This window comes from Balaenoptera musculus, chromosome 2 (assembly GCF_009873245.2).
Source record: "Balaenoptera musculus isolate JJ_BM4_2016_0621 chromosome 2, mBalMus1.pri.v3, whole genome shotgun sequence".
NCBI lineage: Eukaryota > Metazoa > Chordata > Mammalia > Artiodactyla > Balaenopteridae > Balaenoptera > Balaenoptera musculus.
In genome coordinates this window covers 79,954,781-79,972,983 of record NC_045786.1, presented here as the reverse complement: position 1 = coordinate 79,972,983, position 18,203 = coordinate 79,954,781, and the positions used below count along the sequence as shown (strand labels likewise).

Here is an 18,203-nt window from a genome sequence, read left to right as displayed (position 1 = left end):
GATTGAACCTACTTTTGTAAAGTCGAACAGCTAGTAAGAAAGTGAAGGTGTGAGATGCAATGACAGTACTGAAGACTCCATGTGCAATGCCTGCTGCAACACAAAATACCTGCATTAAACTACATAGGTATTTGGGGAAAGTGATCAAGGACGTAAAGAACAAAAGAAGTGAGGAACAGTGAAAACCAGATTAAAAGATATTAGATATAGAACCCTCTTCTCACCTTATGCTTCACCTGTGCCTGGAATGGTGTATATTTGCTTGCTATTTTGGACACGTTGACCAACCCTGTATAAAAAGAACACTGAAGATTCCTTCACAAAAGCTACCTATGCTTGCTATCACATATCCTAGTTCTAGCAAAATGCCAGGAATTAAAGAAAATCTCACTGCTCATTAGTTTCCAATACTAAGGAAGGGCACACTTATTTACATAAAGGTAGGCATCCTGGTTTCACTTCTGGCTGGGTGCAGGAGCAACCAGCTTTCTCAAGGCAGTGACCCCCATCAATGCAATGTCTCAACACCTTCTGTTTGTTTTCTGGCCTCACTTTCAGGTGCCCTGGGCCTCTCAACTCAGACAGAGCCTTCATTTGATTTGCACACAGAACTGACTTGAATGCAGTCACCTCCAGTTAGGACAATAAGAGAAAATGGTTTTATTTGGACGACTAAGGGAAAATCTCTCCACATTTACTAAATACCCTGGCTTCTTAGATGCTTACAAAGAATAAAGGGGCATACTTTCACCATTTCCCAGGAAAGCTTAGGTGGTAGTGAAATAAAGCAGAGTTTTCTTCCTTTTTCTTCAGAGAAAGTCTTTAGCCTGAGAGAAGGTAAAGAAGTAAGATCCTAGTAAATAAGTAGAAACCTAATACTGCAAACATGTATGAGGGTAGAATATGACTTCTGTATTAAGAAAAATGATGAATGTTTTCACATTATGGGAACAGCTTTAGCACACCCTTAAAATAGCACATTAGCGATATGTGAAGACATAGAGATATTTGTCTCTATACTTTAAACCTTTTCTCTTCCACAAGGATTTTTAGTAAGTATATGCTATGGACTAGAGCTCAGAGACTGTGAAAGAAAATTTCTAGCCTTGAGTGTTGCTGCCACCTATATGACGGGAAGACTACAAACAAAACCCAACCCCTTTCCAGACAAGCATCAGCTGCAGTATACTTTCTGTGAAAACATACTTTAGAAATCTCCATATTTGTTCCTTTAATTCACTATCCCAATCACAACTGAAGTGATAGTGTTCACTGTTTTCACCTCACTTCTTGTCTCAAATTCTTGCAGAAATTGGAGCAGTTTTGTCTAGATTGGTGGGAATACACTGACTTGTATGAAATAGGGGCTGATCCAAGGAAATCTTCCTTATCATCAAAACAATCCTAAGTGCAACTTGATCCCTGTGACAATGAGTATCTCAGGGAGAGGATGAAGGCTCTCAATCTTACTGTCCTACAGTTCCCCCCCCCACCACCACCACCCCAAGCCGGCAGGCTTTAAAATACAAGAGGAAGAAATAAATACAATGTTTCCTCAGTTGATTATAACTATAAGTTGATGCAAATGGAGATAACATGAATGTAAGAATTCTTTTGATATAGATAAGAGTGGTTATTTCTGATAGGAAATGCAGTTGCCACTGCAGAACTAATAGGAAATCTCTTTAAAAGTCTAAAGGAAATTTGTGATATGTCAAGAACATGTCATAGATCTTCCTTTTATCTTGGATGGCATCATCTGAGGGCCATGATGCTTGGTGACTGAGGCTGTGTGAAACACATTCTCCCTAGAAGATACACATGCAAGATCGAAAAGCCGATTGATGACTTTACAGATAATTGCAATTAAAATAATTGCTAAGTGAATAAATGATAGGTTTTTTAAGCAAGTACCAAGCAATTACTGCTATTGCATCATGTTATGAGTATTGGCATTTTGCTGGCATTTGGCACTTTCCAGATTTAGGCACAGTGTTGTACTAAACATGTACTAGTCATCTTTGATGTTAAAAACCTTGTATCCTTGAATTAAAAAATCACTGCTACCTTTCCAATTAGTAACAAGTTGAAGACAAAAGGATCCCTAAAAACAACGATGGGAAAACCTTGTCTGTGCAATGAAAAAAGGGCATTTGGAAAAACAATGTCAAAAGGGAGCAGTATATGTGCTCAACATTTCACCCTGTATACCACTAGAAATAAGCCATTTAAAACATTTTCAATGGTCTATGGCTTCGGTTTTCACATGGTATTAAAACAACTATTTCTTACCATTTGTTTCATAATCATGCTCATAATGATGAAGTTGTCACAGTCTATTTACCTGCACTATGCTTTCTGGGATAAAAGTGAATTTATCCTAGACTTAATGAATAGAGCCTAAGGCTAGACGGTGGCAAAAAATTCAGTAATCAAGATAAATATATTTTAACACAATATTTATAAAAATCAAATTAATGCAAAAAAATCCATGACATTGAAATCTTAAATAAAGATGGAATCTGATAAGGTCTGATGAGGGTGAGAGGAGTGAGTGAGTGGTACCAGGACAGACCTCACCCCAGTCCCTGCCCTGCCAATTACATGAAGTGACGCATGCTGTCTTCAGGGGTCACAGTTGGGTGGGAGTTTCCAGTGGCATGCTCTTACTGGAAGATCTGTTAATTTCCAGTTTACATTTTTCACATACATGCTATCTGTAGGTCCTTGTTGATGAAATCACAGTGCAAAGTCGTCTGGGGACCATTGTACAGGAAGCCATGTAGCTTCATCAGAAAGATATCTACTCAAGAAAGTTTTAACTTTGCAACTTTTTTGGTCACAGTTCATTTTGAAAGTATTTTACATTGCTAACTAGGTACATGTTTACAAAGTAATGACTTCCATATGAGATTAGACACAACTTTGAGCACTTTACATGTAAAATAACATTTTGTGGAGAACCAAAGAATATATAGCACTACTTTTAAATAACTGTGTAATCAAAATGTATGCAATAGAAATTTAAAAATTACATGAGAGTCCATTCTGTAAAAATGACTTTAAAGTCAATTGGAATTAATATATTCTGAGCCTTCTTTTTAAACATCTGGCATAAAACTTAAATTTTAAAAATTCAATTATTATAATGTGCCCTCTAAAGACTGAAGAGAAAGAATACCTTTTCTAAAATTTTCATATGAATAATTATAAAAGGCTTTTAAATACAGAACATTGGAGGGAAGTGTACAAGAAAGGAAACAAAAAATACCCCAATACTACCATCTTGAGATAGAATGTTAATACTTAGTAAAATATTTCCTATCGTTTTTCTAATAGTGACATGTTTAAAGTAGCCTTAACTTAGTTTCTAAAATAGCAACAGAATATTTCAGGCCTGAGGCCACCGTTCCATGTTTATAATGCTATAAATTTTACCTTATATTTGAAGTGTTTTACAGTGTTCAGATTGCTTTCCATAAACCATCTCGTAGAGGGCCTCTGGACGAGCCCTTTGAGGGAGCTCTCTACATGGATGGGGAAGCGAGGCTCTGAGATGCACAGCAAGGACATGCTGCCTAGACACATGGCAGTGAAGTCTTGGCTCTTAAACCTAGATTCTTCCCTTATGCAATATTGCCAGTGTGTAACTCCACAATGAATAACAGAACCCAGGCTTGCAAATTTGAAAATATGATATTCCTTGGAGGAAAATATATAATCATAAACATCACCAAGATTATTACCGAAAAAGAAACCCAATGTAATTTTTAAATGATTTACTTATTACAATGACAAGGAAGACTCTGGATACAAACACAGCTGTTTGCTAATACAATTACTCCACTGTCACCTAAGACTGTACATACAAAGGGACAAACACCTAATTAAGAGGCAGTCAGTTTTGAGTTTCTAGGTACCATATGAGTGATCCATTTAATTGTGTGGCAATGTACTATTTCAAATCCTCCTCACAACAGAAATTCCTGAAACATGTTGAAAGTAAGTCAATATCATTATTTTTAAGCAGACTAGTGGATCTGTGTCATAAATACACTTGCACATGGATATCAGGGAACATTATTTAAATGTCTGTCTCTAAAACTCTCATTTTTAGGAATTAAAAGTTTTGATAATTAATGGTGTTGGTCTCCAGAATTCATATTGGTGAAAGATTTTAATTAGTCATTCGATAGGAATTTTTAAATTTTAGTAACTATAAAATGTGTTACCAAAAAAATCTTAAAAATTTCATTTAGTAATGTCAGGGTTATGCTACTTCTAATTTCCTCTAGCTAGTGACATAATAAAACATTTATCAAGAATTCAGTATTGGTTTCCTTGGACCTGAAAAAATGCTAAATATGGCAACTATTTAAACTTATTTTTATCCTTCTTTGAAAAAAGAATAATAGGACATAGCTATAAAAACAAAGAAGTTTATTTTTAATAAACATACCAGAACTTGAGCATCCGAATTAGTTTCAACTATTAAAATTGCCCTTGTGAGAGGATATATCCTTATTTGATATTGCTATCATTAATAATATTTTTGGGAGTCCTCCTTGTAATGGTTTTCAGAGCCAGAACACAGCATGCAAGAAAATGTGTTCCATTGCCTAGCTTGCTACCTTCCCATATTTTGAAATTTGTTCCAAGTGGCTTTTGACAATTTTCAGAGGGGTGAGGGAAGCACACACACACACATATATATATATATTTTTTCAAAGGATGGTAATTTTCCATCATTATTCATATTAACAATATGTTATTGTTACTGACATACAACTCAAAAGTAATTTCAAATAATATCATCTTTTAGGAAAAAAAAGAACACACATTTTTGTCTGTTTTAAAACAGTCACACTCACGTCTCTAGTTCTGGTATATTTATTTACGCCAATCATTAATTATAAGCTCTGTAAGGGTAGAAACCATTCTATTTCAATTTTATAGCTCTATTCTCTAATCTCCCCCTCTCCCTTGCCCACTGCATCCTCCCTTGTACAGAACCTGATGCTGGTGCCCCAAAAAATGTTTGTTGAATTGAACTGACTACAACTTCCCTATTAGATAGATATATAAAGATATATATCATATATTTAACACTTTATTTCCATTTTTCTATGGATTAGTCAATATTTGTATTCATATGCACACTAATAATATTCTTGATGATTTTCTATAAATTCAGGAATTATACAATATAAATCACAGCAAATAAATCAGATCACTAAAGGCCTTAATAGATGAGCACTTTATGTCTGTTCTTATTTATATTGCTTCCCATATTTTAGTTTAAGAATTCCTGCTAGTCAAGCTTCTTTCTGGGAATAGAACTACAAGAGTTTATACTTATTAAGGATCAATTGTGATGTGCTATCAGTAGATTCCCCTCCCCTAGTTTACATGTATATGGCCAACAAGATCAACCTTTAGCTAAAGACATTAGCCTCTATGTCATTAGAAGTCTAAATTAACTTGACTGCACAAGATTGGTCCCTATTATACTGTGTATCACTTATTTGGGCTAATTGATGACTAAATGGAATTGGCTATTTGTTGACATTTCATGCTTAAGGATGAGATTTACCATAGAGTGATTGATCTGAATTAAAGCATCTACTAAGACAAAATATCCTAACCTAACAAATCAAACAAATTTGGTAAAGTTTTAGATCAAATACATTTAAGCAACATGAAATTTAAAAGCATTGTTTGTTACATTGTTTAAAAGCAATAGGGTTATATAATTCAGGAACTGAAAAATGGAAGAAAATCTAAAATGGTATTAAATTTGTGTCTGTGGGCTGGCACTCCTTGTTGGAAATAGTCAAACAAAAGTAAGAGGCATTGAATGATTTAGACAATGATTTTCTAAAATTAGATGAATTTGAATATTTTCCATCAGTAATGACTCTGGCCAAAGTATCAGCAAATTTACTACAAACTAATAACTAGACTAATAACAACATAGCTTATACACAATGATAAACAACTGGCATGTTTGGGGTTTCTTAATTTGTCCAAATCCAGTTCTACAGATGAGATTCCATTTAGCACAGCTTGCAGGAGCACACCTTTGCTATCCATAAATGATGCCTTCGTTCACCTGGAAAGAAAACAGATTATCTTGGGTTATACGGTGAAATAAAGAAATAAGAGAGAAGAAAGGGAAGGAGGAAGGAAGGAGAGAGGAAGGGTGGGAGAGAGGGGAGGATGAAAGGAGGGAGGAAATGAGGAAAGAAATAAGGGAAGAAATGGAAGAAGGAAGAAAGAAAGAAAGGAATTACCTATAATTTCTACATTTCTTTTTCTATATGAAATAAAATGTTAAGACAATAAAGAAATTCTTATAAACCAGGCCTCAGGTAAATGTATTTTAATTGCACATCTTATTGGTATAGGTCTTTTTTAATCACCGAGAAAGGTAAAAAGTTGTCAACAAGATGAATCGAGTTTGAAATTAGTAAATTTCCATAAATTTCAAGCAGCTGAATTGTTCTTAGAGAAACTCACAACTGCAGTTTTAGGACCAAATGTTATAAGTGTCAGCTGAAATATGGTTTGAGCTATGGAATAAAAAAAAAACGCACGTACTTCTCAGACTACTTGGATGATTATTGCAGGCTAAAAGATCACTTGATTAAATTAATTTGAATAATTGGAGCTTTGTGCCTCAGTAAGCTACTTCTAAACACATTTATATTAATGATGTGACCAATCATAGTAACTCCCACTCCTACTGGCAAAAACTCAAAAAGCTGATTATTTACATTAGCTAACCAATATTCAGAATTGTATTATATATGTATTACATATATATGCCTAGAATTGTATGTCCTTTAAAGGTCATTAGATTAATGCTTAAAATTTTCCCTTTGGGTAAATTATTTACAATACTGATATTGTTAAACACAACTAGAAGACGGAGCTTACATGTTTTTACTACTGAAATTGTTCTTACTTCTTCTGGAACTTTTTTTTTTACCACTCACCATAAGAAGTGTATTCTCGATGGCTATGATTGATGTGCTGCTCGCACATTCTACGTTTTTCCTGCTTCACGCATCATCATCGGCCATCTCCAACACTGCACTCCTGAATCTGTCCTACTTTCTGTTACCTGATTTTTGCTGGTGATTCATGAGCCAGAATAGTACCAAAAAAAACAAAAACCAAAAAAAACCTTGGCTTTTCACAATGTAGTATCCCCTAGGAAACTGTAAGAAATCTAGTTTTGTTCGTCAGATTCATGCAAATGCAATATTGATTTAACAATGATGTATGTGGATCTACACACATAACGTGCTATATAAAAACCACTAAAGTGTTCTGTTAATGGCAGATGCGTACTGATTATAAACTACTTCAGAATGACATAAAAATGCTTATCTGAATCCTTTTTTTTTTTGTACTTCCAAGCTCTCTCTTGTCACTACTATTTTCACTATCCCTCGTGCACTAGGAAGTAAAATTCTTAATTTTCCAAGCCAATAAGGTGATAAAAGCTCAAGGTTTCTCATTAACACTTGGATAAAATTTGTGAATGTCACACTAAATTTTTTATCATCATGAGTACAAGGATGAGGGGCAAGGAACACTTTTTTAATATTCTGGAGATTGGGGATTGAGCTATAATCACTGTGCATGAAACAGTTAATAAGAAGTTAACCATCGAAAGACTAAACTGAACTATTTTTGTGATAACATCTTTCAGATTCAAAAGCAACCAGGCCTTAAAGAGCCAAACAAAGAAAGCCTAATGGTCCTAAAAAGTCAAAAAAGGGAGCTGCAAGTTCACATGTTGTCTCAGTGCTTCTATTACTAGACATTGAAGTTATTCCCACAGGTTCCGGGAATGTATAAATGCTGGTGAAGAAGCCAGTAGACTTCACAGAGTCTAAGCCAGAAACTTCAATCTGGGATTCACCTGTGAGTCAAAACTCTTTGCTAATGAATTATTCCAAAGAAAAGACACTGCTGAGGGAGGCCTTAACCGATCAGACAAGACCTCCAGGTTCACTAGCTGGCTCAAGAGTAACAAGAATGCTCTGGTCTAAAGGTGCTTTGCCAACCTTAATGGACTGCAGGCACTCACCTGGGTATACAGCTTGAACCAATAAAGAGATCACATGATGAATAAGGTAGAGCGCTTTAGAGACTGGGTGAATGACCACTCCACCAGGTATCTAAATTGTGACCTATATGCACACTCCAGGCCATTTACAAATGGGTCATCCTAGTCAATTCAGTGCTGGAGAAGCAGTGATGTCAATGAAAAAATAAACAATCTACATACTGAGTTCAAAACCCATTTTATTCAAAGACAGTCAATTTGCAAGGTCAACCTTACTGTTTTATAGAAATTCTAAAAGTTTGATTTTATTACTGATATTTTTAAATGCTCTATCAACATTTTAAAAATTTCAACTTCATCTTTTAAAAAATTGTTTTAGTTTTTCTGCACTTCAAGTTTTCTTACTCTCCGCAAATGCAAGTTAGTTGATATGAGCAATATAAAGCTATATGAGCTAAAGTAATATGATGTTTAGAGAATTTGCCAAGAAATCTTTCCTTGGAGAGAAGAATATGTGAGGCAATATTCTTGAACTGTGCTTGAATAGGAAAATGATTTTTTTTTGTTTTCATTTTCCAGATGCTGTTTGAACAACTGGGCTATTCATTTAAAATGATGTAATAAATATATTAGTCATTTAGAATTGCATAGATAAAACCATGTAAGGTCAATATCCATTAAAGCCAAAAGACTGACCACATTCAACTTTGTAACTAGGGGATTTTGCATGTACATGAAAACGTTAAAAAGAATTTTAAATGAGTGATAATATTCCAGGTGAAAATGGTAAGAATAATTCATTCAGATTTAAATACACTCCTTTCCATACAAGAAATAATGACTATACTAATGAAATTATAAACTTAGCTACTGAAGCAGCTCTATTGGTTTGAGAACATCTCAAAGTTTACCATTTAAAAATCCCAAATTTCGTTTTTTTCTTCTAACAAAGGCAGTTAAACATGCTTTCCAGAGAAACACCACCTGTACATGGTAAATAGAGGTAACTAAACAACCAAAGTAATGTTTATAGTTTTGGAGCCCCTACATTTGAATGACTTGATATTTTGAAGTTAATTTTTGGATGCTGAGAAGTGGACAGTCATATTTTCACAGTACAAGGAAGTCCCACCATGCCACCAATTTCACAAATCTTCCTTCATGCTCAGTGTTAAGAATTTTGCCTCTCAAATGCTCAGACTTCAAGGAACTGCTCTCTCTCATCAAAATCTTTCTTACTAAACAAGCACCTCTGTCAGAAGTGTCTTAATTTCTTATCACAGAATTTTATCCACACAAGGAGCAATAAATAATTCATGTCACTGCCTCTTTGTTGTGTGTCCCTGAACTGCACAGAGCTGGAAGGCTGACAGCTGTGTCAGGACAAGCACTGAAGATCTGACATGACAAGTGACTAACAAGTTTCTTTCAGTTCATAGAGAAGGAAGACAATGGCCCAAAGTGCAGAAAGAAATCTTGAAACAAAATAAAACTGCTTCTTTCTTTTTACCTAAGTGTTTGCTATGAGCTTATTTCCAACCCACAAGCCCTGGTCATTTTATAGGACTGCCCAGCCCCCTTTATTCCTCACACTCGCTTGGCCATTTACGCCTGGCCACGGATCAATATGAGCAATTCTTGGAGAAATACGATGTCTCCATGACAACCAAGCCACAAATTCTCAGTGGAAGGCAGTGAGACCAGTAGTGAACTCTCCAGAGGTTTCTAGGCCTATAAGGCAAGATGTCTTAAAATGCAGGAATGGACAGAGGAAAAAGCCAGAGTAATTCATTCTTTATTACCAGTTTAATGATGTCCAATGTATAGAATGGTACTCACTTTTTAAGTTAAGATTCTTTATCAGCACCTATATTTTCTAATTGATCTTTCTTTTTTGATATATCCTTTTGTTTATATCAATCAGATAGACTATGCTATGTTTGAATCTCACTACAATTCCACTCATATTGAGGGATGACTGAAATTTATTCTACTTTTGAAACAGTATAAAGCTGATCTATTTTTGCCAAAAGCAATGAACACCTCGGTTAAAAACTTGCCTCGTGGATTTAACTGCCTGTTAAATGATTGATAGAAACCTAGTTTAAAAACTGGGTTTTTAAACTGTTTTTAAAACAGTTTAAAAACCTAGTAAAAATTAGACAAAATTTTAGTCAGAACTAAATGTAATTTAAAAATAATTTTAATAGAAATCTGATGCTACCACTACCCGCTCCCTTTTCACGTGGGACACATCTACATTAGTCGTTTGGATATTATGGCAGGGGGTGGGGCTAATGTGCTAATGAAAAATTTCTGTCATTGCTAAAGATGCCATTGCTCAGTTCCATGGATGCTGAAGCAGAAGTGTGGTTGAGAACAGACACCCAGCAGCAGATCTTCTTTTGAGGAATCTTGGTGTAGTGGAGGGGACTGAAATACAAGCCATTGCCACTGGGCCTATCAGGGTTCCGAGATGACTTAGGGGACCTGACATAGATTGCAGGCTGCACCTTTCACTGAAAATTAAATCTCAGTAGCTCTCCTCGGGGAAGGATCAGGGGACTGTTTGCAGCTGCCCCCTGTCAGCGAAGGCTACAAGATTTGGAAATCTCTTAACTAAGCTGACAGGCCACAGAGAGGATGAATCAAAAATCTGATACAACGATCAGCACACAAAGATGAGAGAGGGTAGAGAGTACACAGCGGCCAGAGAAAACAGGAAAGAAAAAACGTTCAGTGGGGGAAGATAGTTAACTCTTTCGCTCATGGTAATAAGGCATCTTCTAGCACCTTATGGCTTTGTAGTGAACCAGGAATTGTCATTCAACTCTCACAAGATTTTTTTTCTCTTAATTAATTAGTTGTTAAGACGAGGCATGCTTCAAAACAAAACAAAAACAAAAATTCATGCTTAAGCGTTCCTGGACATATCCTTCCAGCACATTTGTCTGTTCTTCCCACAAAGAGAATACAAACATTAGTAACTTGGACATAGGGTAAATGTTATTGAGTGAGGAAGGGTTACTATTTTGTTTTGTTCTAAACAGTTGACACTGTCCATTCGTTCATTATTGTTATGCTAAAATCCTCTCAACCCAGTTAGAGTTCTGTTTGTATTTAGAGAGGTAAACAGATAGTAATGATGACGATTTGTTTCTCTTTTCTCCCTAATTCTCCATTTCCACTTGATCCCATTATTTGAAATATTTAAAATGTTGCCATTTTTCCAGTTTCCAATCTCTGCCCCTATTAACCAGTTTAGCCTAAAATTGATAATGAACTAATAGTGTCAGCTTCCCTTCTCAGTCATAAAGCCTTTGTACTTCCTCCAGCTGAATTCTTGATGAAAGAGGAAAAGATAACAGCTCCACACTGTGACCCCTGGAGGTGACCATTAATTTGACAGTGCAGCTGCTAAGAGAAAACAGCATTACAATGTCCTCTCCCCCCACTCTCTTCCAAGGACCCCAAAGCTGTGTCAAATTTATCATTTATACTTGACTATTTTTAAATGGCTTTCACCTGGATTCTCAGACTCTTCCAAGACACATCTGTCAGGCATGTCCTCGGTGTCTTGGAAGTTTGCCGAGTTTGAGTTGCTGTCATGCTTGACCGGACTGACTGGAGCTATTAAAAAAAGAGAGAGAGAGCAAAGAAAGAGAAAGAGAGCGATGAAAAAGTAGTAATAAACACCATTAAACATTTCCTTTTATTTCCACAGATATTTCCAGGGACACACTATGTAAACACAAATAATAAATTGAAATAAAATGTATCCTCTAAGTATGTATTGGCAGACATGTAATTAGTTGAAAAATCTATAGATGAGACTTTATCTTAGAAGAAAAATAAGTTCATGGCATCAGCTTAAAAGCTACAAAGTAACAAAGTGATCCCTTCGAAGTAGAAATCGTATTTTTAATGCATAAATCTAAAACAATACAGTCAATTAACAGCAACAGGACACAGAAGGAAGAACATCAGGCTGTTCAATTAGACCAGCTCTATGCTGTTGCAATGGTTCCTTTTGTCACACAAATCACAGTGGATGAACACTTTTTATGCATTTTGGTTCTCTTTCATCAAATTAAAAACTATTGTTCCAAACACAAATAAAAAGCCCTATAAAAATAAATTTAAAAAGATAGGATGAATACGTTGCAAATGATAATAAGGAGGGCTGGTGTTTTGAATGGTAGGTCTTCACACAACTGTCATGATATATTTTCTGAGTAGGAATTATGAACAGAAACAGAAGCCAGCGTAGGAATCTAAAATTTCCTATAAACACATTACAACTACTAGCTCTGTTAGAGAAACACAGACTTAAGTTTCCACATTTTTCCACAAGTTGTACTACTTTGTCTAAATTCTCTCCACAAGTAACATATTTCCCTATTGTATTTGTTCAAGGAATCATTTGTCAGGAAGAGTAGACATGGTCTTCATGAAGACACTCTGAATAACAAAACAAAGCAAGCCTTCAATAATATAAATTATGTCATACTTACTTGTCTGAAGCCAAACAAAATGGAATTTTGTCTATCACAAATTGCTTCGGTGAAAAGTACCACTGTCTTCTCAGGTCTTCATAACACACACAACATATTATTTACAAGCCATAAATGCAATAGAGAAAATATAGATTTATAAGTCATAATATGTTTATATATATATTTAACATAGATATTTATAAGAAATAATGTGTTTGTTGGCCCAGGGGAGTGGGCCTGGCCGCTGTTCGTAAGCCTCCCTTAGGAGATAAGGGAGCAAATGCAGAGGCTAAAGCTTGTGTTGCTTCACACATTCGATAAGTGATACAAAGGAGGGCCGCCTGAGGTCCAAAGCAGTCTTAGGAGAGCTCACACCTCCCAGACTCCTTGTCTTGTTTTCATGGACTGTGCATAACAGTGGTGACCATAACCTGAGGCCCACATATACACATTTAAAGGTGACTTGTCATATGATTCTGGTCCAAATATTCTTGCCAGTTTCACCCACCCTCTCAGAACACAGATAGTGCTGCTCTTTTCTTTGGAAGGGCAAGCGTAGCGTTTGAATTCACTGCTTTTCTAAAACTTTTTGTATGGGAACAAAATATGAGAAAAAATATACAACATTCTGATTTTGAATAAATATACCAAATGTTTCATTTTATGCATTTGAGTTTTCTGAAAAAAAAAACACGGAAGTAGGTACCATGTCTGTTTTATTTACCTCTGTATGCCCTGGGCTATGGAAAGTATTCTTGAAGGATCTGTGCAATGGGTGAATGGATGAACAAATGAATGAAGCAGAAGTGCCATGCTGGATGTCCTCCTGAACCAAGAGGATACGTGCTTTGAGTTATCCTCAACCTGATCTGCTCGGTTTCTTGTTTAGGCCCACTTGAGATAAAAGATGCATATTTACAAAATGGTGGTGTGGGTTAGTGCATGACTTGGGAGGAGACACCTAAGTAGTATGTATGGCCTAAGTAGTTGTTTTGGTGTCACTGCCTTTAATTTAGTTTTCCTCAGTTTAGATCATACTTACAGATTATTTTTGAATCCACAGATTTTTGTGAAAAGTTTAAGTGGAATAATTAAATGCATCAAAGTTGCAGAGTACTATTACATTGGTCAAAATTTTCTGGCCTGCTTTAATGTTTTTTTTTCTCTATATATCTTGTTAATTTTCTGAGATACTTACATTGGTATTTATAATAGGGAATTAACCATACAACTAAATCTATTACTAACAACGAATGAAGTAGCATCTGTGTTTACTTGGGCAACTGCATCACACTTGTGATCCCATACACTATTCTTTCATCTAAAACTTGCATCTATTCACTTATCTATTCATTCCTCCAAAAGGCTCTTCTAGACACAGGGGCCTCAAAGAGCTGAAGAGAGCATGGTATTAGAACAACAAAGTCAACGCTTGTAACCATGTTTACTGGCAATAAAGTGGTCCCAGGATAAACTGACATACCAAATCTTTCAAGAAAACTGGAAAGTTAGATATAGTTTTAACTGCATGATCTTTATTAAACTCACAGTATAAGGTACCATGCAGCTATTTTTGTCTCCACCTCTGATTTTGGAGGGTGTGCTTTGTGTGGGGGTAGGAGAGTAGAAAGAGTTGTTCTTCCGATATTTTGCTTAATTACACTTTAGCTTCCAAATTTTAGATGGTACAAGATTTGCCATTTTTTTTACTGGGTAGCTTATAGAGTATCCAATTAAATCCACTGTGGAAGAAATTCCTACATTCTGTCAATTGGGAACAACAGACATTGGAGAGGTTAATTACTGCCATTCCCCTTTTTTTTTTTTTTTTTTTTTTGATAGGCCAATCTTTGCACTTATTCTTTTGGGTGTTTCTTGTGATGTTTCATCAGTAAACTCTGACATGATGTGTGGCCTAGGCTTCTGTAAATGAATCATTTCAAAACTGATGAAATCAAGAAATATTGATCTAGTCATTATTATGGGTAGAGCTCTGTGCTAGACCATGTGAGGGACAAAAAAAATGAAGCACTTTTAATGTGCCCGCATACAACTTGTGATCTAGTTGAGGTATAATAAAAAGTAACTAGTAGGAGCATTAGAGACAATATTCCAAGAATGACATGGTTTTTAGGAATGCAGAGGTAATTCCCCTGCAATAGGGTTTGTTGGGAAGTGAAATTTAAATTAAATCACCTTGAGAGGGAATATGGGTAGCCCAAAGGGAGCTCATTCAAGGCAAAAGAAAAAGGTGTGAACCCAGGCCTGGCCAAAGAAATACATTAACCTGTGGTCACAGATATATTTAATAGACTGTTACTGCCTACTTTTGTATGTATTTTTAATGAATTCTCCTTACATGTCTCTTTGAGCTTTTCTTGAATTGCTGTTGTGGCTAATTCTTCTCACCTGTAGAAGTTAGCTATAGACAGGTTTTTCCTTGCCGTAGATAGTCAATAATTTGATCTTTACTGATGTTGGGCCCATTTATCACAGTAAGCTGTCCTTTCACTATACATATTGACTTTTATTTATCAATACTAAAGTCCATTTGTAGCTCATCACTAAAGTTCTTGGATATTTTCAGTAGTTTTTGAAGATGCATTTTAGAGCTTGGCAGAGAGGTACTTTTGACGTCAATACAGTGCAAATGGTTGCTAGGCTCATCCTTAACTTAAAATCAACTGTTTATTTCCTCTGTAATGCATTCTGAAATAGTCTGCATTTGGGGGGCGAGGGGCAAAAGAGACGAACACTTCTTGACAGTTCTACCACTGAAAGATGTAAGGCTGTTCCATTTATTCATCACATACCTCAAAATATTGACAACTAGAAGGTCAGTGTTCTAAATATCTTTGTAATATCTTTGGAAGCTAGATAGAGGGAGAAGTCCACGTACTTTGTAAAGATGTTTTTGACTATGGTGTGCTTAATTAGTGTTAAAGAAATTCCTAAAGAAATAAATGGTTCAACTGTAGACAATACAAAATCAGTTTTTAAATTACACTTAAGAACATATAATGAGGAAGCACAGAAAATTGTATGACAAAGACCCTATAGAAGAATTTACTGAAAAAAAATGTGGTGACAGGGTCAGCAGTGGTTATGCTCCTTTACCTCTCTCTATTCTCTATTTTGTTTTCAGTTAATGTCTAAAAACTCCTTCCTGCCTTTTCTCATCATTTGTGGAAATGCAAATTTTCAGTAAATTTTGAAGGTGGCTAGGCCAAGGCAACAAACAACTTTAAGAAACATCCTCCCCACTCCCAGTGAGAGAATGACCACTGGGAAAAATCTCCATCCATCTCCACAAACAGCAGCTGATTCTACCAAGCTAGGCCGGTACTGTAGTGTATATAGAGCCCTTATGTAAAAATCCATATCATTCTCAGTGTGAATAAAATTTGCAGTCCAAACAATGTTTTCAATATGATGACTTATAAATGATTAAAAAATAGATCCCATCCAGCATATGTATGGAGTTTTAGGAAGCACTGGAGATATTGATAGGAAAATCATTCATAAAAAGGTATAACAGTTTGACATGCTGGTCAATTGAATAGAATAAACCACTGTATTAGCAGATAAAACTCAGACAAAAATCTTAATTGCATCTTATTCAAAGGCATAAAAATAATGTGCATGTTACAGAGGTCATGAAAGATTAAAAGTCCACTCAGATCTGAGGAATGAGCAGTGGAAAAGAAGTCAAAGACCTGAGTTCAAATCTACTAGCTCAATATGGTGTACAAGAGTTGATCACTTCTTTGGCTGATAATTTAGGTCTCTTCTCAATAAGGCATCACTATGAATCAACTAAAAAAATCTTTCTACAGGTTTAGAAGGAAGAAAAACTACAGTAAGTTCAAGTACAATAGAATTAAATACTAACGCAATCCTGACAGATCACGAAAAACTGCAATATGTTTTAAATTAGGAGGAGGCATAATCAGGGAAAAGACTTTAAGTGATAACACTAAGGTTGTAAACAAAGAGGATGTCATTTGAACAGACCACAAATTCAGTTTACAAAGTGGTTCTCTCTGGACAGATGTCTTATCAGAAAAACATATCCAGCTAAAGAGCTATGTACATATTACCCCTACTTAAAGAGTATCTACTGAGATAATCAAGTGATGGGACCTCCTGATTACATTTGAATAGCAATAGCTACATCCTGCATCAGACTTCAGGCTTACTTTGTGTTCAGTGTGGACTGGAAACTGGAAAAAAATATCATATAGGAATGCCTAGAATTAAATAAAATAGCTAATGCTGCTTTATAACTAAGAAATAACTTTTATGGACAAGTTCAGCAAGATGAGTTAAGATTAGACTTATGTGTTTTACTATCTTTCTGAAATTGTAATCTGACACAGAATATTATTTTCTGGCTGACATTTTCTAGTGTGAATTGCTTTAAGCATGAGGTTTTTTCAGTTGGTAAAGAAATAAATTTTCCAAATGTTGTGAAGAGTAACTATTATTTTGGTATCCTAACTAGATATATAGAATTGGAATTATTATTTTATTTAAATATTTTGTGATATATAATATACTTATGCAGAGGATCAAATTCTTTACTATCTAAGGGAAAAAAATTTGTAGCTAACTTCTACAGTGACACAACAGCTAAATGTCTAATCTGGGGGAAGATAAATGTGAATGAGAAAGAAGTATTAATTGATTACTGCATCTTTTTAAATAATGTTTTATTCCTCTAAGATATAAAAATATTCCTGTTATCCAGGATGTTTGAGCAATGGGTTGCTTTGGTAAGGCTGGTAAATAAGCAAATACATCTCTAGCCTAATGTAAGACACAAGGCAGATACTTGGACTATTTATGAAATGACTGAGTAAAGCGGCTAACAAGAATTTCTAAGAATTAAAAAAACCAATGATTAATTTCACTTGAAGTTTAAGGGAGAAATCTTAAGGTCAGGCATAGGGTTTATAGCTTAAATATACCCAAACACCTCCACAATCTATTACTAATGCCAACAGGCAGACTACATAAAGAAGGAGATCCTATCTGCCTTATTTTGGGGAAGATAAAATTCCTCATTTTTTATTACCCAAATATATGTATTAATTGAAACAAAGGTGAATACTAACAACTTCATTACAGAGATGAACTTCTTAGTTCCCCAGGGGTGGGGGTGGGGGAGGCATGTTGTACTAGAAAAGAGCTCAGTTAATAGAAGATCTGTTTTTTAATTCCACTTCTGTTCCTAATAGTGTGACCTTGAGCATGTCATTTCACTTTCCTGGACTCGGGTGCTTTTATTAATAAAATGAGAGAACTGGACTGGACAACTTCCTTGACATCTTCCTGCCAGTTAAGAATCCAAGACCAGCCAACCACTGAGTATATCACTGAACAGGATACTAAGAGGATAAGTGGCTACTACAGTAACCTTGGAAATAATGAAGGCTTTTGAGGCCCTTTCTCAATTAAGATTGATATTTTCCTACAAGTAGTAATCTCCATCTGACTGAGGGACAGAGGAAATCAGGGCAGCTTCAGAGAGCTTCTTTGGTAGTTGCAATGCCAGGGTGAGGCAGGCCTATCGAAAGATGACCAAGAAAGGACTGAGGCTGCAGTATGGCTACTCCTGAGAACAA

General features: G+C 35.5%; 1 protein-coding gene across 1 annotated transcript in view; it reads right to left on the bottom strand.

Moving 5' to 3' along the window:
- Positions 1-6,038: 6,038 nt before the first annotated feature.
- The window catches only part of WDR72 (WD repeat domain 72), a 200,938-nt gene continuing 188,773 nt past the window's right edge, over positions 6,039-18,203 (bottom strand). Inside the window, exons 19-20 of the mRNA XM_036843803.1 lie at positions 11,606-11,710; positions 6,039-6,112 (exon numbers count right to left, since the gene is read on the bottom strand). Of these exons, the coding sequence (XP_036699698.1) occupies positions 6,057-6,112; positions 11,606-11,710 (161 nt within the window). The 3' untranslated portion in view covers positions 6,039-6,056. The remainder of the gene's footprint in view (positions 6,113-11,605; positions 11,711-18,203) is intronic.